General features: G+C 37.0%; 8 protein-coding genes across 8 annotated transcripts; 5 read left to right on the forward strand and 3 right to left on the reverse strand.

The window, feature by feature from the left end:
- Positions 1-463: 463 nt before the first annotated feature.
- Positions 464-2,627, reverse strand: FOMMEDRAFT_136281 (FAD-binding domain-containing protein; the record flags this gene model as incomplete). The annotated part of the gene is made up of 14 exons (XM_007269617.1): positions 464-478; positions 534-664; positions 751-855; positions 922-1,019; positions 1,074-1,365; positions 1,433-1,546; positions 1,599-1,722; positions 1,776-1,825; positions 1,882-1,939; positions 2,000-2,019; positions 2,069-2,140; positions 2,197-2,263; positions 2,323-2,447; positions 2,501-2,627. 14 exons carry the CDS (start codon positions 2,625-2,627, stop codon positions 464-466), a joined length of 1,398 nt encoding a protein of 465 aa, XP_007269679.1.
- Positions 2,628-3,167: 540 nt separating this feature from the next.
- FOMMEDRAFT_30863 (uncharacterized protein) lies at positions 3,168-4,447 on the forward strand (the record flags this gene model as incomplete). Its single annotated transcript, XM_007269618.1, has 5 exons — positions 3,168-3,274; positions 3,340-3,353; positions 3,403-3,635; positions 3,688-4,112; positions 4,165-4,447. 5 exons carry the CDS (start codon positions 3,168-3,170, stop codon positions 4,445-4,447), a joined length of 1,062 nt encoding a protein of 353 aa, XP_007269680.1.
- A 1,651-nt stretch (positions 4,448-6,098) lies between these two features.
- Positions 6,099-6,363, forward strand: FOMMEDRAFT_57915 (uncharacterized protein; the record flags this gene model as incomplete). The annotated part of the gene is made up of 2 exons (XM_007269619.1): positions 6,099-6,189; positions 6,248-6,363. Coding segments are annotated over 2 exons (207 nt in total), but the record flags the coding sequence as incomplete, so codon positions are not given.
- A 59-nt stretch (positions 6,364-6,422) lies between these two features.
- Positions 6,423-7,997, forward strand: FOMMEDRAFT_92601 (cytochrome P450; the record flags this gene model as incomplete). Its single annotated transcript, XM_007269620.1, has 7 exons — positions 6,423-6,622; positions 6,680-6,828; positions 6,883-6,998; positions 7,052-7,165; positions 7,294-7,562; positions 7,677-7,802; positions 7,850-7,997. The coding sequence occupies 7 exons, from the start codon at positions 6,423-6,425 to the stop codon at positions 7,995-7,997; spliced, it is 1,122 nt and encodes a 373-aa protein (XP_007269682.1).
- Positions 7,998-8,531: 534 nt separating this feature from the next.
- Positions 8,532-9,333, reverse strand: FOMMEDRAFT_159893 (uncharacterized protein; the record flags this gene model as incomplete). Its single annotated transcript, XM_007269621.1, has 3 exons — positions 8,532-8,736; positions 8,804-9,024; positions 9,082-9,333. 3 exons carry the CDS (start codon positions 9,331-9,333, stop codon positions 8,532-8,534), a joined length of 678 nt encoding a protein of 225 aa, XP_007269683.1.
- A 2,940-nt stretch (positions 9,334-12,273) lies between these two features.
- FOMMEDRAFT_57680 (uncharacterized protein) lies at positions 12,274-14,356 on the forward strand (the record flags this gene model as incomplete). Its single annotated transcript, XM_007269622.2, has 2 exons — positions 12,274-12,391; positions 14,295-14,356. Coding segments are annotated over 2 exons (180 nt in total), but the record flags the coding sequence as incomplete, so codon positions are not given.
- Positions 14,357-16,320: 1,964 nt separating this feature from the next.
- On the reverse strand, positions 16,321-18,278 carry FOMMEDRAFT_54146 (MFS general substrate transporter; the record flags this gene model as incomplete). Its single annotated transcript, XM_007269623.2, has 13 exons — positions 16,321-16,403; positions 16,457-16,534; positions 16,602-16,711; positions 16,765-17,005; positions 17,053-17,179; positions 17,241-17,304; positions 17,359-17,461; positions 17,517-17,558; positions 17,631-17,787; positions 17,838-17,858; positions 17,980-18,054; positions 18,115-18,162; positions 18,222-18,278. Coding segments are annotated over 13 exons (1,206 nt in total), but the record flags the coding sequence as incomplete, so codon positions are not given.
- A 1,338-nt stretch (positions 18,279-19,616) lies between these two features.
- Positions 19,617-20,309, forward strand: FOMMEDRAFT_92670 (uncharacterized protein; the record flags this gene model as incomplete). Its single annotated transcript, XM_007269624.1, has 5 exons — positions 19,617-19,746; positions 19,801-19,860; positions 19,917-19,949; positions 20,012-20,143; positions 20,197-20,309. Coding segments are annotated over 5 exons (468 nt in total), but the record flags the coding sequence as incomplete, so codon positions are not given.
- Between the last annotated feature and the right edge of the window lie 3,833 nt (positions 20,310-24,142).

A 24,142-nucleotide genomic window follows, 5' to 3' on the forward strand; every position in this document is an offset into this window, starting at 1 on the left:
GGCGTTCTTTTATCCTATTTGTATGTGTGATAATCACTGAAACTCATTGATCCTATCATCAGATCTCTGATATTTATATCAAATAGAATTCAAGCCCCTTGATAGTATCTCATACTGATGAATAGATAGCAATGTCTAGAATCATAACTTTAGCAATTATCATATGTACTTTCTTGATGTTCTATCTTATTTATACTTAGAATTTGCTAAACTTTAAAGTTTGATTTCCAAGTCCTTCTAGTCTTTTCTAGAGTTATTCTAGGAAAAATCAATAATAAGAGATTAATTTCTTTCACTGGCTTTTCTGCTTACAATCACAATATGGCTACCAGTTTTAAATAAATATTATAGTAGCTGGTTTCTTTACTTATAGTTTCTGAGACAGATATATTTATCACAAAGGAGTATAAGAATGCTTTACAACATATCTTATACAGAGCAGTTGTATGTGGTTGAGAAACTATCAGTCTGGATACAGCTGTATAATAATGAGTAAAAAGTTTACAGATTGAGAGAATACTAATATTACATACCTTTCCAGGATTAAAAAGGTTCAATGGATCCAAGGATGCTTTAATTGCTCTCATTAGTGAGACAGTTCCGTTTCCAAGCTCTTTTGTAAGATAATCTTTCTTTCCAAGCCCTATACCGTGCTCTCCAGAACCTTAAAATGTAGTTCACCATTATTGTATAAGTAATGTTGCAATTAGTATTAAATATAAATTTGAATATAATACTCTGTAAGCTCACATGTTCCCTCCAGTGCTATTGCTTTGTGAATCATCACATCCACAACTTCTTTCACAAGTTCCAGCTCCTTGTTGTCCTGATATAGAATAAAACAATGGAAGTTTCCTTCATTGTTTTGTAAATTGTAGTTTAATTCATGAGTAGAAAGAAGGTAAGATAGCAGATACTTACCATCTCCAACATGACCACCTAAAGGCGAAACTAGATTTCGTACAGATAGTTCCTGTTTTGTTGCAACAATCAAGTCAGGCAGCTTTGAGACTGGCACACTGCCATATGATATAAATACTGATAGTACATAATCTAGGTATAAAATCACTCACCAAACGTCAGTTATAAACCCTTTACTTCCTGGATACATCTTTAGTAGGCCAAATAGAGCATTTTTGCGATCTGCCCAGAGTGATTCCACATCGTCCTCCTTTGTGATATGCATGTAGCCATAGCCACCGTATTTGTGTGTAACTGTCTCAACAGTCTTTACTGTGTCCATCCGAACTGCCTCAGACCCCTGGAGTTTAAAAAGGACTGTATCTGTTTCATCCCATGTTACTGGAAATGTACCATATTGCTTCACAGATCGAATGTACAAGTCATCGACCAGCTCTGCACATTCTATATATGTTTTGAGTGGAAATAACTTATCAAGAGTAAAGAGGAACAAACAACAGATATAACGCACGAATAGTAGCACCATGATTCAGAACTTCACAGACAGCTTGTGTAGCACTCCTAACATTAGGAAATGAAACAACAGATACTGACACAGGAAGTCGTGGCACCAATCTGAGAGTAGCTACAATAAGAGTATTGAGCACTTGGTAATACTAAGTGTGTAATGTGACAACCTTCAGTAATGATTCCTAAAGTACCTTCTGCACCAATGAAGAGCTTGGTTAGATCAAAACCAGCAGCACATTTACGAGCACGCTGGCGTGTCTTAATGACTTCGCCTGAAGGCAGAACAGCAGTCTAAAACAAGTAGTATTACAAGTATGTATGAGAAAACATATATAACAACTTACAAGGTTTAAGATTAATTCTCCTCTTGCAGTTCCATATCTGACAGCATTAGCTTTTAAAGAGGAATACTGTTAATACATTCAACCTATACATTAAGCATTTACTTACTTCCAGAGCAACCTTGCGAAATCATACCACCAATCGTTGCTCCAACTCCAGGATCAAGCTATTTGGATAGTTATGAGCCTAGATATTAGTTTGCAGCTGAGGAGAAAATGTTACCAACAGGAAAGAACAGGGGAATTTCTAAGAAACAATTAGACAATAGATACTGTCCTCTACAGAGAGAACTTACCTCTAGCCTTCAACCAATCATTCAGCTCATTCCAAACAACACCTGCTTGGCATACAACATCTGCGTCATCCTCTGTAGTTTGGTGCTGAGTTCACATCACTATATTAGTTAATGTAATGCAAACAGACCATTAATCTTCAGAATTTGATTCATCCGAGAGAGGTCAATACAGATGCTTTTCTTATTCCCAGATACCTTCAGCACCCATTAATAGGTTTGGTAGAAATAGTAGTCTCAAAGAGAATGCTACTTACATTGCCCTCAAGACTGGTTCCAGCAGAATAAGGTACTATAGGAACACGATACTTTGATGCTAGACGGACAACCTTGACAACCTCGTCGGTTGTCCTAACATGTACAACAAGTGCATGAGGTACACCTGGGTAAAAACTAGTTTGAATCAACATAAAGTAGCTAAAGAACACGACCTACCAGTGTATTGAGGATACTTTGATTGTGAAAATGCCTCTAAGTCACTTGTATGAGTAGAAACTGCGTCTGTATCAACGAGTGCATTGTGGAGCTCGAGAAGCAAAGGCTGAATATCCTCTGAAGACATTTATGTTGTTGCCCTGATGAATGGCTCTGAGTAAATGTGTTTGCAATATGGTATCTGTTCGAGTCAGAAGCGTACTGGGAAGTGGAGAACGATCTGTAGGTCATTACACTTGATTATGGGCTTATCAGATGCAAATACTTAGGGGCTGTACCGGCTGTTTGAGGTAAATTCCGCCGACAGTGCCAACAGTGGTGCATCAGCATCAGGAGATGGGGGTATTGATGCCTCAAAGACATATTGGGAACTAGGCTAGATGAACGCCTGTCATTGTACGGAGAACTCTGATGTCCGACTTTGTATATGTATCACCAATCTGTTATGAGTGAGTGGCTTCTGCAGCTTCTACTTCGCATCCCATTAATTAAACCTGTGACAGGTTGCTGCCTGGGGTCCGTCTCAACTGTTTGCTACTTTGGTGTTTGCTTAGTAATAAGTTCTACTTCCAGCGACAGGAGATAGACACTATATTGCACTCAGCACTTCTTTGCAGCATCTTTCCCACTACAATTGTTTACCTTCATCTAATCAGCATACCAGAGAATGGCTCCCCTCTATGAAGCCTTGAGTGTGAGGAGGGCTGAAGAAGCGTCTGTGGCTGGTGAAAGTGTGTGGAGTGGCCTTGTTGACTTGGACTGGACCGTCTCTGTGTATGTCTGTTTGAGTTGTCTACACTAGTTTGCATGCTTACCTGGCTTATTGATTGTGTCTGCAGTGTTCCGAATGGAGGTGTGTGGCTTGTCTCATCTTAATTCACTGTAACTCATTGTAAATACAGGATATGTTATTGGCCTTATTCTCGAAGCCTGCATTGCCCACCAAAAATTGCATCCTCCAAAAGTCGTAGAGCCCATTCACGTATCAGCCCATTTCATTCGACCAGTACAGGCGTTGGCAACAAAAAATGCCCCAGGAAATGCTCTTCCAGCCGCTGCTCCGTTTAGCATTCGTGTGAAATTGATCAAAGGCGGTTCGTCTTTGAACAATGTCCAAGCAGAACTGGTTCAAAATGTAGGATTTCTTCTGCTTTAAGTGTTTTATGTATCCTCAAGCACAAGTGTAGGAACAGACTAAAGTACTTGCACATGTCATTTTTGGTGCATCCTATCCGAACAATGGCGACAACGGGCAACAACAGGAACAGAAGGCTCTCGTACCCCCTTCTTTGTTTGCCCGCCAGATTCCACTTCGTACGCATCCACTGCATGCTCGCGAAATTCCATTGTACGACGTTTGGAATTTTAAGGAGCGAATTAGTGGTAAAGAGGACATTGTCTTACTGGGTCTTAATGAGGCAGAGAATCGCACCCTTGCGTCAAGTGAGGATGCTTCTACCAGGGAACCCCCTGGTCTTGAATTTGGCTCCTGGCTTACGTTCAAGGACAATGATGAGCCGCTACGCCCAAGCATGTTACCGTTTTGTGCAGACATTATTAAACCTCTCCCAGAACTCTTACCATCTGAAGAGAACCCACTGCTAGGCAAGACGTTCGTAATCTAATCTTTTGTACCAATTGTTCTCTGATTTATGCAATTATAGATGGTATGCTACCCTGACGATGACGATAGAATTTAAGGCACCAATTCGGCTTCATTTACACACTCAACACACTCTCGGGCTGTACTCACTTGGCCGCTTCTTGCAGGACCCCTTGGGACGGCATGAGACGTACGTTGAAGTGTGGACAGCTCCGTCAGACAATGCCAGCTCTTCAAACAAGGATCTATGGAGGGAAGAGCAAGTATGCTTGGCTGTTGCTACCCAGACAGCTCTTTGCATTCCATATGAATCACAGTCCAAATCTCTCAAAGCAAAAGCTTGAATTTCCTTTTGTTCGTCATGTGCGTAGTTACATTGTATTACTGTAACTATCTCCAAATTTATGAAAAAGCATGCGAAACTATTAAAGCATTCAAAAAATCATCTTTGTTTGCACCCTTGTCCTCAAGGGGACAATTGTAAGAGCTCACATAGCATTCACGTCACATAACCTTTATCTTCAGAGAAGATTTGTTACATTACATAAAATACATTAACTTTGTTGAATTCTATAAACTCTATCTACAGCTACTACAATCAAAGTAGAATTGAACAGATCTTTGAGCATTGCTTGGGCAGAATTAATGGTAGGAGTGTACAGTACTACTCTTCCCAAATTTGCCTCCTAGATTCAGGAGATAGACAATGTCCAGTGGATAAATTCAATAACACATCTCCTGTCTTTGAAAATGCTCTATTTTATAATTCAGTGATCTTGGTGACCTTTACCATTCTACCCTTCACATCTGTCCCCTGTATTCTCAGGAAACTTGGTACTAGAAAAACATTGTTGTCTACAAAAACTTTTCTGAGTATCAACATCTGCATCTTCAGCATTTAAAAGATGGCCAGATAGTTTATGGTTAGGTTTGGTGAGACACATGTGTTTTCTTTTTTTTAAAATCATATCATAACTTGGTGATCTTAGTAATCTTTACAAGGCTGCTGCTCCCACCTGGGCCTCCTGTAATGAAGAGATGACAGAATAGCTTATAGTTAGATTTGATATAACACATTTGTCTCTTCGAAAAAATTTTCATATTGTAACTCGGTGATCTTGGTGATCTTTACAAGGCTGCTCATTCCCACCTGTGCCTCCTGTAATGAGGGGATGACAGAATAGCTTATAGTTAGATTTGATATGACACATTTGTCTCTTCGAAAAAATTTTCATATCGTAACTCGGTGATCTTGGTGATCTTTACAAGGCCGCTCTTCCCACACGTGCCTCCTGTATTGAAGAGATGGCAGAATAACTTATAGTTAGGTTTGATATGACACATTTGTCTCTTCGAAAAAAATTTCATATCGTAACTCGGTGATCTTGGTGATCTTTACAAGGCTGCTCTTCCCACACGTGCCTCCTGTATTGAAGAGATGGCAGAATAACTTATAGTTAGGTTTTATGAGACACGTCTATTGCCTTTAAAGACTTCCATTTCATAGCTTGGTGATCAAGGTGATCTTGAGTAACACTGCTTCAACAAGGACAAGTCTAGTTTCACTCACAGTTGCCATACTGTGTACTGCTTTAGATAGAGCTATAGTACTGCCAGTTTAAGAACGGAAGTTCCGTGTGTGATGATCATTACTTATAGTACTGACAGTTTAAGAATGGAAGTTCTGTGTGATCAATCATCACTGAATAGTTGTCGGTAATCTTCTAACCTGCTGTCAGACTAGCCGACATACAATATCTAAGCACCTTTTACTAGTATCCTTTTAGTGATAATCTGGCTCCCTCTCCTCCAAACCTAATCCATAGGCGTGCCAGTTCTTCCCATGTTTTCGTACATCCTATTCCTTGTCTTGGCTGTTCTTGCCGCAATACCAGTCACTGTAATCTGCAAAGCTTTCTCAAGTGTGAGACTTTGCCTCCCTCCTGGTGAGCCTTTTTAAGCTGTTTCATTTGTATTGCACCTCATTTTTTTCAAGGCCCTTTTGGCCTTCCTATTGTTGGAAATTTATTCCAATTACCGGGAAGCGATTCAATGAAGCATTTTGCAACTTGGAAAACACATTATGGTGCAGTACAACATTTAACTTTTTTCTAACTCAATAAGTTGAACTACAGAATTACAAGGTCCAATTTCATCATTTAGAATATTTTTCAGGACCTTTGTTGTGGTCAATGACTTCCGAGTTGCTGTAGATATATTTGAAAGGAGGTCCTCCATTCATTCTAGCCGTCCAGAATTGGTTTGTTTCTGGTGCATGTTTATGTCCATTCAATGCCTTACTCACAGAGTTCAAAGCCTATGGCTAGGCTAGTTGGCCGAGACAAGACAGCACTTTTTCTTCGTTACGGACCCAGATGTAGAGAAACAAGGAAGCTGATGATTGCATTCCTTGGAGCTCGCTCAGAGAACGGGTATCTACCCATAATTGAGGAAGAGACATACCGTTATCTGTATCGACTATTTAGAAATCGGGAAGATATATATGACAGTATTAAAAGGTATATAACTGTTTAACATACATATAGTCAGTGAAAGTTGACGTCCATCTGTTTTAGTCTACCATCTGCTATCATCTTGAAGCTTGTTTATGGTTACGAGATAAACTACAAGGATGACTTCTTTGTGCAACTTGCTGAAAAGCTTGCACAGTTGACAACAGAGGCAACAGAGCCAGGCCGCTGGCTTGTGGATTCGTTCCCGTTCAGTGAGTTTGTTCGGATAATGTGTTGTCTTTGGACTTCTCTTATTTTTTAAATAGTTCAATATCTTCCATCATGGCTACCAGGAATGCAATTCAAATCCTGGGCTGAGAGTGCTGGCCAAAAGTGTGAAGCATTTACACAAGCACCTCATGATTTTGTAAAGAAGTCAATGGTAAGTGAATGCTGTAGTAAGGACACTAGCTTCTTATGTTGTGTCATACATAGACAAGCGGCCGCTTCATCCCGAGCTTCACATCATTTCATCTTCAAAGACTTTGTGAACCACATAGTGAAGAAGAGGAGATTTTGCAGTATACATCAGCAAGTATGTATTCAGGTGTGTACAATTGCCTTTTTATTTTACAAAGGTCTGAAAACTTGTCTGCTCTTGGTCACAAGGCGGCACAGATACTGTGAGTAAGAAAGATGCTTTCTATAAGTATAAATGCTAACTGACCTGTAAAAAGATTACGTCGGTCACACGACTCTTCTTCCTTATGATGACAAGACATCCTGAAATCCAGGCTAGGGGACAAAAGGAGTTGGATGACTTATTGAGTGACAACCGATCTCCACGTATTTCAGACCGGAAATTTCTACCATACATTAACTGTATTGTAAAAGAACTACTACGATTCCATGCTCCAGTGCCAATCTTGGTACATAGTCCAGAGAGAAATGATGTATACAATGGATACACTATTCCACAAGGTATTTTTATTCTTAATACAGTATTGTTTACCAACTAATAAATTATGAACAGGAGCATGGGTTATGGGAAATATTTGGTGCGATACTGATAATATACGTGAGAGACTGTACACTCATACATATAACAATATCACTTTAGGTGTATGATGCATGATGAAACTGTCTATCCGGATCCTCACTCCTTTAAACCTGAACGTTTCATAAACTGCAAGATTGAATTTAGACAGCCTGATCCGAGCACATGTGTCTTTGGGTTCGGAAGAAGGTATGTTTACTACATCAAAGCTAATATACAAGATTAAGTATATATAGATCCTGCCCTGGTCAAAATTTTGCTGAAGTGTCGCTTTTCATGACAATATCATGTGTTCTTTGGGCATTTGATATCAAGCCAATAAACGACTCATCTGGGGTGCCATTAGTACCAGAAGTTGCATTCACATCTGGCCATACATCGTAAATCTTCTTAATTTCTTATCTTTAACTATTCTAACTAACATTATCTTTAGGCATCCAAAACATTTTCATTGCAAAGTTGAGCCTCGTACATTGAGGCAAATTGATAGTGATCTACTTAAAGAACTTGCAAATATATATGATTAAAAAGTCGATATTATCTTTTCATACTACAGAATGTCAATACTTTGCTGTCTAGTCTATCCAAAGATCATTGTGAAAAAGCCCAGAGGCTTATATTAGAATATAATGGTGTAAATATAAGATACTGTAAGGATTCTTATTATTGTAAAAGTACATAAGGGTAATACTTCTTCAAAATATGTGAAATGGATTATAACTAACCTCCCTGTTTTAAAAGGTATAATAAGTATTTCAGTATTTTAAAGGGATAATATATCTTTGTAATTGTTTACAGACTATACAAAGCTGTATATCTTGTAATATGTATTATTTTCCTTTGCATCCAGATTATTATTAAAATAACAAAAATAATTATATTAATGTATTTTATATAATTCATTGTTATCTACAATAATCAAGGAGGAAAATAATCCGAGAATGCATACATAGTAATAGTGGTGCACCTGGTGTGCTGGTTGACTGCAAGGGCATTGAGAGGCTCAGCAGTAATGACAGTGTCTGCAGTTGACCCTGCCCTTGCAAGCACTCTGCTCAGCAAAGTCTGCCATCTCCATTTGCGCACGCCACTGCACGTCGTGTGCAGACATCCGAATGGGCCTCTGTAAGCGAGCCAAATTCGCTGTAGTCGTCAGAATTAGTGGTAGATGCTGATGAAGAGACACTCACAGTACTTGCACTATAGTGTGACAAGCTGCCTCTGCCTCATTCTTTCTCCAACAGCATTTACGACAGAAGAGGATGAACACGTTCTCGGGTCGTTTGATGTAGCCTTCGTCACCACGTTTTGGTCGTCGCTCAGTCTCTACAAGTTGAATAGTTGAATTGTGTGTGCCTGTCGGTTGTGGAGGTTGGGTTGTGCTTGTGAAACAGATTGTGAGATTGACTGGCTAAGGGTGCGAGCATGAGTGTTGGCATTAGCATTGGCATTGGCATGAGTGGGTAACTGGATTGAGGAGATGGATGCACTGTGAACAGTGTGCAGCAGGTGTGAGTGGTGCACCAGTGTTGAGATCCAGAGTGTTGAACAAGTTGATTTGACTCGGAGCTGCAGGCAAAGCCATGTCTGTATATGCACGTTGCATGCTCTGACTACGTCTCACAATCAGAGGTGCAGTGAACTGAGTCATTGTGGACGACTGTAAAGATGTATCTCTGAGACGTTCTGGCTCGAAGGGAGAGGGTGAAGTGGAAAGCATGTACAGACTCAACTTGGACAGGTGTGAGTAGTGGGCCACTACTTCTGTTCAATGTGGTGACATGCCTAGCACAAATGAATGTAAATGTAATGTAGTGTGGGTCTATCAAGAGTGATGTCAAGTATTGAACGAGTTGGGTAGGAGAACAGACACAGAGTAAGTAAGAGGGTGGCACAATAGGAATAAACATACATAGGTATTGTTGTAGGCTTGTACTTCTCAATCCTTGCTTGTACTGCAAAGCAGGAAGAAATACACAAGTGTATAGAATATTGAAGGAGTTGTTCAGCATTTGTCAACACAGATGTATGAATGTGAATACAAAAAGGAAAGACAAGTATAAAAAAAGGAGGACAACAAAGGAGAGGCAATGCAAGTAGCAGAGTAGGAGGAATGGAAGGGAGACAAAGAAGTTGGGAGAAGAGGGATGAGCATCTAACATGTAGCTTATTATAAAGTGGACTGGCTGCTTACACTTGACTGTTGACATTAAAACCTGGAGGGGACAGTGTAGTCAGCTGAGTAGTATTGTTACAGGCTCAAGGCTCAGTACAAGCATTGTAATAGCAGATTGAAGAGACAAGTACAGTAATGTTTATTGTCTAGGCTCTTGTAAGCAGAGGACTAGGCTGGAGGGAACAAAAGTAATGACATCATCAGGAAAAACACAAAATTATTATAAGATCTTATAGCTCTTATAAAGTATAATATGTTTAATATGTAGGTTATATAGTAATTATGAGTATTTAATTCAGTTATAAAGTAAAAATCAGTATTATATACTCTTATAAGAGTTCCATAAGTATTATTCATAAATATAATATAGTAAATGTATTTTAATAGTTTTATATAAAGAGTACATGCATTTTAATAGTTATATATAGAGAGTAAAAGCATTATAATAATCTTATATTTGTTGAAAAAGACTTATATCTAATATATAATATATTAAAAAGGCCTTTTCTGTACTTATATAAATGTATGAAAGTTTTATAAATGTTTATAATAAGTAGGAATTCTTTTTGTAAGATTACAAGCCTAATAAATATCTCTATTATTATTATAATGATCATTTTTCATAAAAGAACTGTTGATAAATGTGACTCAACTTATGTAATGCTCAAGTATCACATAGGATTTTGTACTTAAACATTTATGATGCATTTACACTTGTCACTCCTTGCCTCTGACTCTCACCATCTCCCATAACCCTCTGCCCTAGGTCTGCCACCATGTTGTTGCTTTTGTTCTCTCTAGTTCAGTCGACTCACATGTGTCCTCCAGCACACTCTGGCTCTGTGCTTACCTCTCCAATCTGTCATTACAATGCCTGTGCTGACCCTCAGATTCTGCAACAATGCCACATCGGGAAAAAGTCCATTTAAATATAATGAATTACAGTCCATTTAAAGTAGTAGAAACATTTTATATACATTATAATATGACTGTAAGGGTTAGAACACAATTATAATACTAAAATAAGGAATATTAATGTATATAGGGACTCTAAAAGTGTTATAAATGATTAAAATTCATTGAATACATTATGATAACCTTAAATTATAAGCTAAAGTATTATACTTAGATTATAATTTTGAAAATAGTCTTATATTTACATTGTAAAACAGATTGTGTTATCTGTATAAGGGTTTCAACCACTTATAATATTTATATTACTGTATTTAGGAGAATATATACATGCTAGAGTACTATTAGCTATATTATAAAGTAAATTTATACATTTATTTTACATCTAAATACAATAATTGATTTGTTTTACAGCTTTGCTACTATCACGAACGTTGATTACATAATCGACTGCTGAAGATCGAGTGCTTATAATGACGCATTTGTCCTCGTCACTTCTTTATCTCATGCCTCCACCATCTCCTACAACTCTCTACCACCCGTTCAATGCTAAGTTGCTGCTCTTGTTCTCTCTAGCCCAGTCCTCTGCCTACAAGCGTCCCACCGGCGGGCACTCTGCCTGCTTCAACATAGGCAATAAACATCACGTACTCGTCTCTCCAATCTGCCGCTGCGATGCCCGTGCTGAGCCTCAGATCCCGCGATGATGCCACCGAGCTGACTACACCGTCCTTCAACGTAAAGCGGTAAGCAGCCAGTCCACTTCATAATCGCCTGCACAATAGTTGCTCATCCCTCTCCTCCCAACTTCTTGTCTCCCTTCCATCCCTTCTGCTCCTCATTCTGCTGCTTGCGTTGCCTCTCTGTTATTGTCCTTCTTTCCTTACACTCACCTTCATTTTTCATCTGCATCCGCATTATTGACCAATGTCGAACGACTTCTTCAATAACTCCACGCATTCGCATACTTCTTCCCGCTTTGCAGCACAAGCAACAATCTACAGGTATGCTCGCAACAATGTCTAGGTACAACCACTCCCATGGTACCCTGTCTTTGACGCCGTACGCGCTCTCCTTCCCCACCCACTGTTCCAAGCTTGACATGCCTTTACATTCCCCAGTGCTGTTCATGACACTGTTTCGAATATCGGAAGCAGTGGTCGACCACTCACCCCTCTGCTGAGTCTGTCCATACCCTCCACTTCACTTTCTCTCTTTGAGCCAGAACCTCCCAGAGATACACCTTTGCAGCTATCCATAATTACTCAGCCCACTGTACTTCTGATTGTGAGACGTAGTCAGAGCATGCAACGCGCACGTACAAACACGGCTTTGCCTGCGGCCCAAATCAGCTCGTTCAACGCTCCGGATCTCAACCCCGGTGCACCACTCACACTTGCTTCGCACTGTCGCGGTGTGTCCATCTCCTCGATCCACTTATCCACTCATGCCAATGCCAACGCTCACGCTTACACTTTCAGCCAGTCAATCTCACAACCTGTGTCACAAGCGCAACAGCAACCTCTACAACTTGTGCAATCTTACAACCCGCATACATGCGTAATTCAACTCGTAGGGACGGAGCAACGACTAAAACGTAGTGACGAAGACTACATCAAACAATCCGAAAACGCATCCATCCTCTTTCGTCACGAATGCTGTTTGAAAAAGAACAAGGCGGAGGCAGCTCGTCATACACTGTAAGTACTGTAAGTGTCTCTTCATCGGCATCTACCACTGATTCTGACGACTACAGTGAATCCGACTCGCCCTCTGCTTATAGTTCACTGTATGGCTGCCCTTCGGATATTCGTACACAACGTGCAGTGGCGTGCGCGAAGTGGAAATGGCGGACTTTGCTGATTTTGAGATGGGTGATGCGGAGTGATCGAAAGGACAGGGTCAACTGCAGACGTGGTCATAACTGTTGAGCTTCTCAATGCCCCCGCTTTCTGGTGGTCCGTCTGGATCTGGTCAAGGTATGGGCCTGGCAATCGACACCTGTAATGCACTCGTTCGCCGCTCGAGTCTGGTCCGATCCCAACCTCTGCCTACTCGTATTCGCATCACAGCAGACACGGACACTCTCACTCGCTCTCTGCACAAATCTTAACGCAGACTGCACTATGTATGTGTTTCGGGTTTATTTTCCTTAATTATTGTAGATAGTGATGTATCGTATAAATATTTTAATATAATTGATTTTTATTAATTTAATAATGAATGGATGTAAAGGAAAATTATTATCAAGAAGAAATAATAACTATATATAGTCTGTAAAACATTAGAAACATATATTATCCTTTTGAAATACAGAAATCCTTATAATACCTTTCAAAAAAGGGAGGTCCGATATTATGCATTTTATATGTTTTAAAGGGGTATTATCCTTATGTACTTTTATTACATTCATAAACCTTATAGTACATTATACAATGTTATATGACTTTATCATAAATCAAGGTCCGATAATATGTAAATTACTTTTTTACTTTTTTACTTTTTTCACACCATTATATTGTAATATAACCTTTTAGACTTTTTCCCGATGCACCCAGCTGACTACACTGTCCCCTCCCAGTTTCAACATAAAGCGTAAGCAGCCAATCCACTTCATAATAACCTGCACAATAGTTGCTCACCCCTTTCCTCCCAACCTTTTGTCCCCCTTTCATCCCTCCCACTCCTCGCTCCACCGCTTGCGTTGCCTTTCCTTCGTCGTCGTCCTTTTTTTACGCTCGCCTTCCTTTTTGCATTTGCATTCGTGCAGCCGCATTGTTGACCAATGCTGATCGACTTCTTCAATAATTACATGCTTTCAACGTACTTCTTCCCGCTCTGCAGCGCAAGCAACAATCAACGAACACACGATCGCAACGATGTCCATGTACGACCACTCCCAAAGCACAATCCTCTTTCCGACCCTTCGCGCACTGTCCTTCCCCACCCACCATTTCATGCTTGACATCACCCCCGGTGGACCCACACCGCGTGCATTTACATTCCCCAGTGTCGTCCATGACACCATTTCGAATCACGGAAGCAGTGGCCCACCACTCACCCCTCCTGAGCCGAGTCCGTCCACACCTTCCACTTCACCCTCTCCCTTCGAGCCAGAACGTCCCAGAGATGCTCCTTTACAGTCATCCACAACTACTACTCAGTTCAGTGCACCTCCGATTGTGAGACGTAGTCAGAGCATGCAACGCGCACGTACACAGTTTCGTCTGCAGCCCAAATCAGCGGCTTTAACGCTCCGGATCTCAACCCTAGTGCACCACTCTTATTTGCTGCACACCTTTGCGGTGCATCTATCTCTTCTCTTCTCTTCTCGTATCCGCCCACGCTAACGACCCCCTCCCCCCTAGCAAGTCACCCTCCAACCTGTCTCACAAGCACAACGTCAACCTCCACAATCCATACAACCTCACGACGCTCACCGTACGTGCACGCAATTCAACTTGCAGGGCCAAGCGACAACCAAAGCGTAGTGACGAAAACTACATCAACCAGCCCAAAAACACATTCATCCCCTTCCATCGTGAATGCTGTTTTGAAAAAGAAAGAGGCAGAGACTGCAGCAGCTGCAGAAGGCGATCCTGTCACACAGTGTCAGTGTCAAGCAGACCTGTCCAAGACGATCTCAAATCGATAGCGTTTGCTTTCCGCGGAGGAACGTAAATACTGGGACGATCTTGCAGAGCAGTGGAAGAAGGGCACAAGGAGGTGTGGTCTTGAGTGTAATTAGTTCATTTTCTGTTAATATGTAGTTTTTGCGTGTATTAGCTACAAAACCAATATAATTAATTTGATTTAATATATTTATATTATAATTAATTGAAATATCAGATAAAGCTGTAAATAGACTATAATGTCATTATAATATGCTATTTGACTTATAGAAAATAATAAGTAAAACAACACCTTATCATTTGGGGAAAGCAGTATATTTGCTTATACATCTTATAATATGTATTTATCTTATACCTGCATTATAATAACACATAATTCTCATTGCTTTCTGTAATATTTATTGCCATTATTCAACCTTACTGTATCATTTACTGTAATATCAGCTGAGGGAAAGCAGTATATGACATTTTACATATTATTGATATTTTACATATTATTGATATTTTACATATTATATACTCTTATAAGATTAAAAATGACTGGTGACTTTTTCCTGATGATGGTGTTAGGGCAGAGGGTTAGACTTAGAGAGATGGTGGAGGTCAGAAAGAAAGAGTGGTAGCTGTAAGTGCATCATTATATGCTCTTGATCTTCAGAATGTGATTACGTAATCAATCTTCGTGGTAGTATTGAACTTGTATAAACTATTTTACAAAGTAAATATTAGTCTGTCTTTAAGATTATAATACAAATATAATACTTAGGCTTATTATACAAGGTTATTATAATACATTTAATAGACTGTATTTATCCATAGTACTTACAGAATGTTTATATACACTAATATACAGTTATGTAGAAAAAGTGTTTGTCTTTCCTGATTAGGCAGATGCATTAGTAAGTAATTTGTATTAACTTATTAGACAGTTTGAGACACAAGATGAAGGTTGTCTCAAACTGTCTAATAAGTTAATACAAATTACTTACTAATGCATCTGTCTAATCAGGAAAGACAAACACTTTTTCTACATAACTGTATTATATTTATATTTTACCTTTATCTAACAAATATACTCAGTTTAAAGGAAAAGTAGTTATATTTGAATTTATATAAGGAAATAAGTAAATACTAATTTATACTTATATATTTACTAAAGATTTTCTTTATTTGTTATACAAATACCATACTGTTTTACTATAAAATAGCTTATAACAATAGTTATGAATCTATAATTTATATTTATAATAGTAACAAGATATAATAACTGTAGTAGTTTTATTACATAGTAGTTACTTTATAAGTAAACTGATAAATAACTAGTTTAATAAATATATATATTGATTAAGTAGTAAAACTTGTATATATAATTTATAATATACAATATATAATACATTATACTCAAAATAAACTAAACTATTTATAATTTACTAAACAGAATTAGTAAGTAAGGTTAACTTAGTAAATATTAAAGAGGAGAAGTAAAAATATTAAATATAATGTATAAACAAGTACAAAGGATAAGGAAAAGAATGTTTCAGAGAGAGATTTTAATGTGTATGTATTATTTGTAAAAATATTACAACTCTACTCTCAAATTCATTTTACAAAATTAAACATTCTCTCTAAATATGTAGGTTTTTCTTCTTACATCATTATACTTGTAAATAAGTAAAGAATTCTATTGTATTAAATTATTGTGTATATGGTTGTACAAAATTAATATATATGACAAAATGTAAAATATTATATTGTATTGTAATACTTTCAACACACACTGTAAGCACAAAAGTATTGTACAAAGATAAATTCTAAGTATTTACTAGCTACTAATTTATATATTGTAAAGTATGTATATGACTTTAGAAGGTTACAATCTCTATTACTAACTATATAGTACAATATCTCTTAAGTTGTGTATCAGTCATTCTCTCTAACAGTATTTATAGTAAAGCAAGTGTGAAAGCTACTCATATACATTCTGAATCTAAAACTTTCCATGATACAGTTTTTTTAGTGCATAAAACTTGCTTAGTAACATTAGGACAATAGAGATAGCAACCATAGTTCCTATACAAATATTAATTAAACTATGTTTTATCTTTAAATGCTTGTATTCATACCTGAATAGATGCCAACCTCCTTGAAAGTACTATGCTTCTGCTTGATTGCACCTGAGATAGGTGGGCCAGCCAAAGCACCTACAAAAGAGAATGGTCCCATAAGTTACACACTTACATTCAAAAAATAAAGCAAAGTTAAACACACCAAAAGCCATAATAGTCATCTGCATTCCAGTTCTTCGGCCAACATCATGTGTTGCACCAAGGTGAGCAACAGGGATAGCAAAGAGACAGATAAATGCACCAGACGTAATCCTATACTTTGATCATCCTAAATGACTCATAAATATGCAACTTTACAAACATACCCATACAAAACCGTTACAGTAACAAATGCACTCTTAGTTTCCACAAATGGCCAACTGTAAGTAAATGCTGCAGCAAGGGCTGTAAAAATAACCATGACGTTGACAGGGCCATACTTTACAGCAATTGCTCCACTAGTCAGGCGACCAATTGCTGAGGCTCCATTTGCAATTGCAACAAGATAAAAGGCAAACTTGGAGTCGATGCCAATTAACTCGGCACTTACACTAAGGAATGTAAGTGCTAGGAGATTAGTTAGTAAGGAGTATTTTACAGAATAAAAAACGCACGAGTATAAAGACCAAGAAAGCATATGAATGTTGAAAGAACATAAAATACATATGCAGGCAAGGTGAACGTATGAACATCAAATAACTGCGGCAGTACACTTGGAGGAGGAAGTCGACTGCGCATAGTCTAAATAAGTGTTATATAATCTACTGCCTTAAAGCATGTAAGTAGAGAGAGGGAGTCTCACAAAAATTGCAATGATTGATGCAGCGGTGTTGATAAACGCTATAGCTCGAACTGTCCATCTGAACCTGAAATTTGGGACATTAAAATCTTGCGCTTATAATTAGTAAAGGTTCTATTACCCAACAGCCGGGAGCATATTGCGTATAATGATAGGATATACAATCCCGCCCACAGAACTGCCAAATGAAACTATCGCAAATGCCAATGGTCGACGTAGCTTGACTGGTAGATGCTCAGTGGACTATTTTCTTCATTTCAACACGTATTTTTGACCTACACCAATGAGAGACAACTGCAATACACGGAATGTATATACAGCCTGCCGATAGCTTTGATTCAATCGAGTAAAAACATGGTCAGATATTGATAGTTATAGATATATAGGCTTTACAGCAACTCACCCCAAGAAGTAGCCCCTGACAAAGGATAAATTGCCAGTACTTCGTACATTCGGCAGTGAGGAAGTTTGCTATAGTCATGGCAGAAAGCGAAAATATTAATGTTTGCTTGAAGTAACCAAGGTCGAAAAGGCGGCCAGCCAGAAGGCCCTAATATATGGCTTAGTCTGCAGTGTATCATCACAAGGAAGTCAACGTACGGGGAGGAAGATGAGCGAATACTAGTTTATTGTGAAGTGAATATTAGGGTCATTTACGGTAGATTGATCCGGAGGATACTTGCCTGCATAGAACCTATCCAAGCGCTATAAATAGTGTGTCAGCGAATTGCATGCGTGCTACACAAACTGGAAGAACATACATCTGGAATGGTGTATTATCAACCAACAAGACTGTTTCGTAATATGCCTGATATGTCTTCTCCACAAAAGAGAATAAGATGTTATTGAACAGAGAAAGTAGAATTAATACACGCACTCCCCACGAAACAAAGTACCCAAATGTGATGAAAGACAATAAGAAACCCTATCTCGATGACGGACTTTCAATTGACTCTCACAACCACAACACAAAAAGATGCTTACACCTGCCACCATCATCCAAGCTCCGGTTCCACCATCTGGAACATCATCTTCAAGTGCAGTTAAATGTGAATGTGTTGCTTCAGGTCCTTTGTTGAGGGACTGCTGTTCTTCCTCGCCATTAGGGCATTGAGTGAGCTCAATTGCTTTGTCAGGCTCAGGCATACTTGAGAAGTGTACAATATCAAGACAGTACAACGGATGTAGAGCTCTGTTCACAACTTTCGGAGACTAAAAGGCACTTGAACCTAGCTGTGGCTGTACAGAAGATGTGAAGAATGGAGCATACTTACATGTTGTAGATAATTACAACTGCCTGCCATAGGCACGGCAGTGTACAACATGCTGTATTATTTGAAATCTGACAACCATTTCCTCTGACGAGATGATGTGAAATTTTCCTGATAGGAAGTATGTTTCGTAACCGGTAAAGTATAACCCCTGACACCCATTTCTACTCATGGATATGTGTGGTATACATATATCTGATATTGAAATTTTGCGGGAAGAACTGGTACAGTATGTGCTTCCATACCGGAAGATGCAGAATAAGATCCGGAAGCTAAAGAATACATCGAGTCTTCTCAGCTGTTTCCATCGTACTGCAGATAATGATTATCTTGCATAGGTGACATGGTTGCCACTAGCATGATTGTGAAATACTGATGAATACATCTAATTTGACTGGTCTTGTCAAATTTTATCAAGAACAGTTACCTATGCCAAATAGGACATAGCCAACAAAGCCTGAGTAGAACAGGATGTCAAGTTGCCGATGTAAGTCTCTATAAGGTAAGCTTTGTCTGCTCGTGGCAAATCAATCAATTTGAAATAATCGAAAGAAGGCCAATTACCACCGCAGGCCTTAGCAAGGTGATTCCATATGGTATGTCAAGAACATCTTGTGCGCACACAACGGTTTTTTAACGTTCTGCCGTCTATTCCGCGGAAGAAAGGGATCAAAAGACTGAAGTGTACTCCCCATCAGTATCTGTACAGGCTAGGTGTTATCTGCTAAAGAGACTCTCGTTATTTTGGTTGTCACAAACTTCTCACTTCCCACAGGTTGTCTAAACAACTCCATCCGTCCTTTTTAATACACACGGGTCAGCCTCAACATCTCCCCACTACTTCACTCCATTTCATGGCGTCGCAAGCTAAAATCCAAGAGCTAACAGTGCTGCTCAAGCATGCAAAAATTACCACAGTGAGTTGATTGAAATTAAATATTGTTCTCTGAAATAAACAACTCTACAGTACATAGACTGTATGAAATCTTTGTCCCTACACACAAAATTCAACTGCTGACCCTAGTGTCATGGCTTAGTTGCCAGCCTTAGCATCCTGGTTTGTACCCTTCTCTCTTCTTTCTGAACCTTCTGACCCCCTACCTAATAGATTTATGAATATGTGCTCACTATAGAGACAGAGCGAAAGCTGATTTGGACAATGCCTTGGTCTATTGCAAAGGTCCTATTCATCCTTACAAGATACCTTCCATTTGTTGATACACCGATTGTGCTCTTGCGTAAGCTATTCTACCTTACAGACTTAATAATGTGTTGAGTCTTACCCAAATCAGACCAGCTGAAAATGGCCATGTCTAACAATCAGTGTGAATTCGCTTACAAGTTTACTGGTTGTGAGTATTCTAGTACAAGAGTGACATTATACTAATATACATATAATGGTTGTAAGGGCTAGAAACGTTTGGGATCCTACTTGCAGAAAGTAAGGTTATCTTGTCAATAGAGTACATTATTGATTGTTAATGTGGGTTTTACACTTTGTAGTTATCCTGGTACTGCGTACATGGGCAATATGGGAGAGAAAGAGACCTATTAGAGTTGTCCTTACTATATGGACATTGGCAATATGGATTCCACAGATTGTATTTATGGCAAAGTTCTTAGGTTCGCTAGAATGTAAGCAGCCCATTGTATTGTAAATAAAATTCTCACTTCAGAAACCTGAACAGTTTCACCCTTTCCACATGGAATTGCTGGTTGTCTGGTTGTTGGTGGCAGTTCTATACTAACATTGAATTGGATTTTCCTTATGATATTTGAGTCTGGTAAGTTTTTTTTTTAACTTTCAGAGAGACATTAACTATATCAAAACCAATCTATTAGGCATTTTAGGCTTAATGCTTGTTGTTGGCTTTCGGACATGTGCCAAATTTTCTTAGAAGAAGTAGACAAGCATACTAATCATTTGTGTCATAGACAAGCTGCACGGAAACTCAGCCATGTTCAAAGCAGTTTATGGAGATGGTGAATGAATGAATATGAATATTCCTTATTGTATGCTATTGTTTCTAATTTAATATTTCTGTAGGCTCATTGTTTTACCTATATCTTTTTAGTGAGTCCTATTATACTAGTTTGCAAACCTGTACTAAGTTACTTTTAGTTCTGTCTGTTGCAAATGTGATTGTAATTCAGACATTGCCTGTATGTAATATCCTCTAAATTACATTGTGTTACTAGCTTATAATGTACCTGTTACTACAGCCAGATTTTTTGAATACACTCACTAGGTATGCAATGTTGATACATTAATGATTAACTTTTAATTAGTGATTTTCAGTCTGGAACGAGTCATGCATTCTGTTTTAGCATGTCGCATCCTAATCAACCTTCGGCGTGTAGGCAGAAAAACAGTAGTTGAAAGTGGATTCCCAGTCACAGCCCATGAAATGAATACATTATCTATTAGTTTTCAAGGCAGGGAAGCACTTCTTGGCTCACAGGCAACTTCATATACAGTATATTCAGGTTAGATACACAGATTTATCCAGAATATAGGTACAAGGGTTTACAAATATTTAATGGAGAGCTTTTTCCATTCTTACAGAACAAAATAGTCTATATGAAAATATTAATATTCTGATCTGTTTAAGACAAATTAATTTGTAAGAATAAGATTACATGGATGCTAACTTATATAAAGTATTTATATTATGAGATACAGGCAAAAGTTTCATTCATTATCTTTTCTAACTATATTACAAAACCTATTGTTCTCTTTAAAGATAGAATCTATTAAACTCTGTAGAGATTAAATTGTCTATATAGAAATTATTAAAGTCATACTATGAGTACATTTCTTAAACTTAAACATAAGTACTACTATATAGAATGACTGACTGTATCTTAGTAGTACTTGAGTCACTAAACAGTCTATTCTGTATCTAATCAGGTCTAATCTTATTATTTAAAAGGTGCACTTTTTATTTATAGACTTTCTTTAATAGAGAAGCATTTACAAAACTATACCATTATATGGTTTTGAGAATTATAATTTAATATTACAACTGTGTACTAGTAGAGGGCTGGAAGCAGCTAAAGTAATAACAAGGTTAAGATACATTAATGGTTCTATATATGTAAACACTCATAAAGCTAAACATATTCTACACACACTTATACTGTAAAGCAAGTAAAGTCTGACAGTAATAATACTAAGAGTGTATTTTTAGTTTTTATAATTTTTATCATAACTAGTATCTCAAAGTTATTTTAATAGTAAAATTGACAGAACAGTCCTAATAGCTTACTGAAATGTATTGTCTCTTAATCATAAAGAGCTTAATCTGAATAATTAATGTTAAAATGAGAAGTACAATAGTAAAGGTACTGTATTTATAAGTTATAACAGTTATTTATACATACTATAATTGTAGAAAAGAGTAAAGAATAAAAATAGTGTTAACTAGTTGTTTGACTTAAGTTCTATTACTGTTTTCTTTTAGGCCTGAAGAGCTTAATCAAGTAGTACTAACACTAAATAGACAGTATAATAAAAGTAGAGAAAAATAGTAGAACAAAACTTTTGAAAATTTGTAATTATCCATTCTCAAGTTTTACATACACAATACTAAGAGAAAAAGGGAGCATAAATTGATAAAAGAAATCCTATCATATTCTCCTTTCTTTACTTTTTTTACTGTATGTGTATATAAAAGTAAGACAAAAAAGAAATGTTATACTCTTTTGTCCTTCTAGTACATAACTAAACCTTTGATCCAGATTATACATAAGATTTCTATTTATAAAATGAATTACATACAACTATTAGCAAACCTTAGTTAAGTCATTTTGATCCACATTTCTAACTATACTTATATGACTATATATACTCTTCTAGCAAAATACAAAAACAATATAAGAGTATAAGTGTATTTCCTTATGTAACAGATCTTATCCTTTATGATATTAGTAGTCAATTAATAATACAGAGTTAAGATAGCCTTTACTATAAACTGTAATAATCTGACCTTTTATTTTATAATATACATAACAGATTATATATAGTATAATAACTCTTAATAAAATATACATTAACATAATGAATTATTACTGTAATAATAAGTTACAAATAGAGAGATCAGTCTGTTGTAAGAATATACTTAAGTAGTCTTAAAACAAAAAGAGATATTATTACTTACAATGTAAAGATCACTTATTTTATAAACTCTCAGTTCTTTATTAACAACACTATTATAGTCTTCTAATAAAATAGTAGTAGTACTAACAAGGTAAAACACAGACTTACAATTGTCCCTAATATACTCTTAAAGCTTTACTTTATTTTTGAATATATTTAGAAGAGAGAGAATTTAAGTTTTTATAAAATTAGATAATGAAAGTGTATAATACAGTTTCTAAACAAACTGTACATCTGTGACAAGAAGGTTAAGGTCAGCTTTACTTGACAAATAGTTTGGATTAATAGTTGAGAGACAAAATAATCCTAGAAGATTAAGCTGTTATGTAAAATTAATACTAAATTTTATATTCTACAAGTCTAACAATACTAAAAATAATTTACTAAGACCTTTTCCTTGTAACTATAGTACTATTTAGTTGTTTGCATATTTCTGAGAGACAGACAGAAAAGACCAGTCATATTTTGAGTTTGTAATTGTTTGGCCAAACATTCCTTTACAGTAAAAATAACTACTATTTTTAGAAACTCTTTCTAAAATTACAAAAAGTTTACCTAGAGTGTTAATTTCTAAAGTCAATTAATAGTCAGCTCCTGCCTTAATAATAGGGACTGTAATTTTCAGTATCTCTGACAGACTATACTGTTTTCATTCAAGGTAAGGCTAATAAGATAAAGTATTAATATACTAAGTTGTAACAGTTAAAACTTAGCTCTAACTTTCTACTCTTAACAACAAGATAGTTTATGTTTACTAACTTGAGCTGTACAAGGGTGACAAATAGCATTTTGTCAAGGTGCTCAAAAGGGACAAGAGAAGACAACTAGTATACTTTAAGCAAATTGACTAAGACTGTGTAACTTTTTAACACAAGATAGAGAGGATTGAATTAGCAATTTATAACTTACTAGTCTTTGAGTTCTTTAGAAACCTGTCTGAGTTATATTAATAGAAGCATTCAATTTCCTAACTTCCTTTCATTTGATACACTGAGAAAATATATAAGATTATAATTACTACATTATTATATAATAGGACAAAGTAATTATTAAAAAGAAGATGTTAGGACATTAAACAGGATAAAGAATTCAAAATAAATTATATAGCTCTAATAACTTAACTTTACTCAGAATTCATCCATTTGTATATTATTATTCCTCTCATCTGTTATTACAATTTGAACAAGGCATATTCACACTTACACTATATAATAGCTGGAAATGAGAATGCAGAACTGTAAATTAATGTGTTTTTAAAACTATTAGCTAGGAATCCTTCTTAAAAACAAGTTCAAGGGGGGGAAGGGAATTTGATTCAAGTATGATTGTAGCCCTGGCTCTGTAAGACCTGCTTGCCTAGCCTGGATAAAACTATGTCAGGAATACAAAGATACTGTTAGCTTTCTGACTGATTATAGTAATATTACAAGCTGAGCACCTAGATTAAGTACATACACATAAATGGAATATATATA

Source organism: Fomitiporia mediterranea (genome assembly GCF_000271605.1).
Source record: "Fomitiporia mediterranea MF3/22 unplaced genomic scaffold FOMMEscaffold_10, whole genome shotgun sequence".
Classification (NCBI taxonomy): domain Eukaryota; kingdom Fungi; phylum Basidiomycota; class Agaricomycetes; order Hymenochaetales; family Hymenochaetaceae; genus Fomitiporia; species Fomitiporia mediterranea.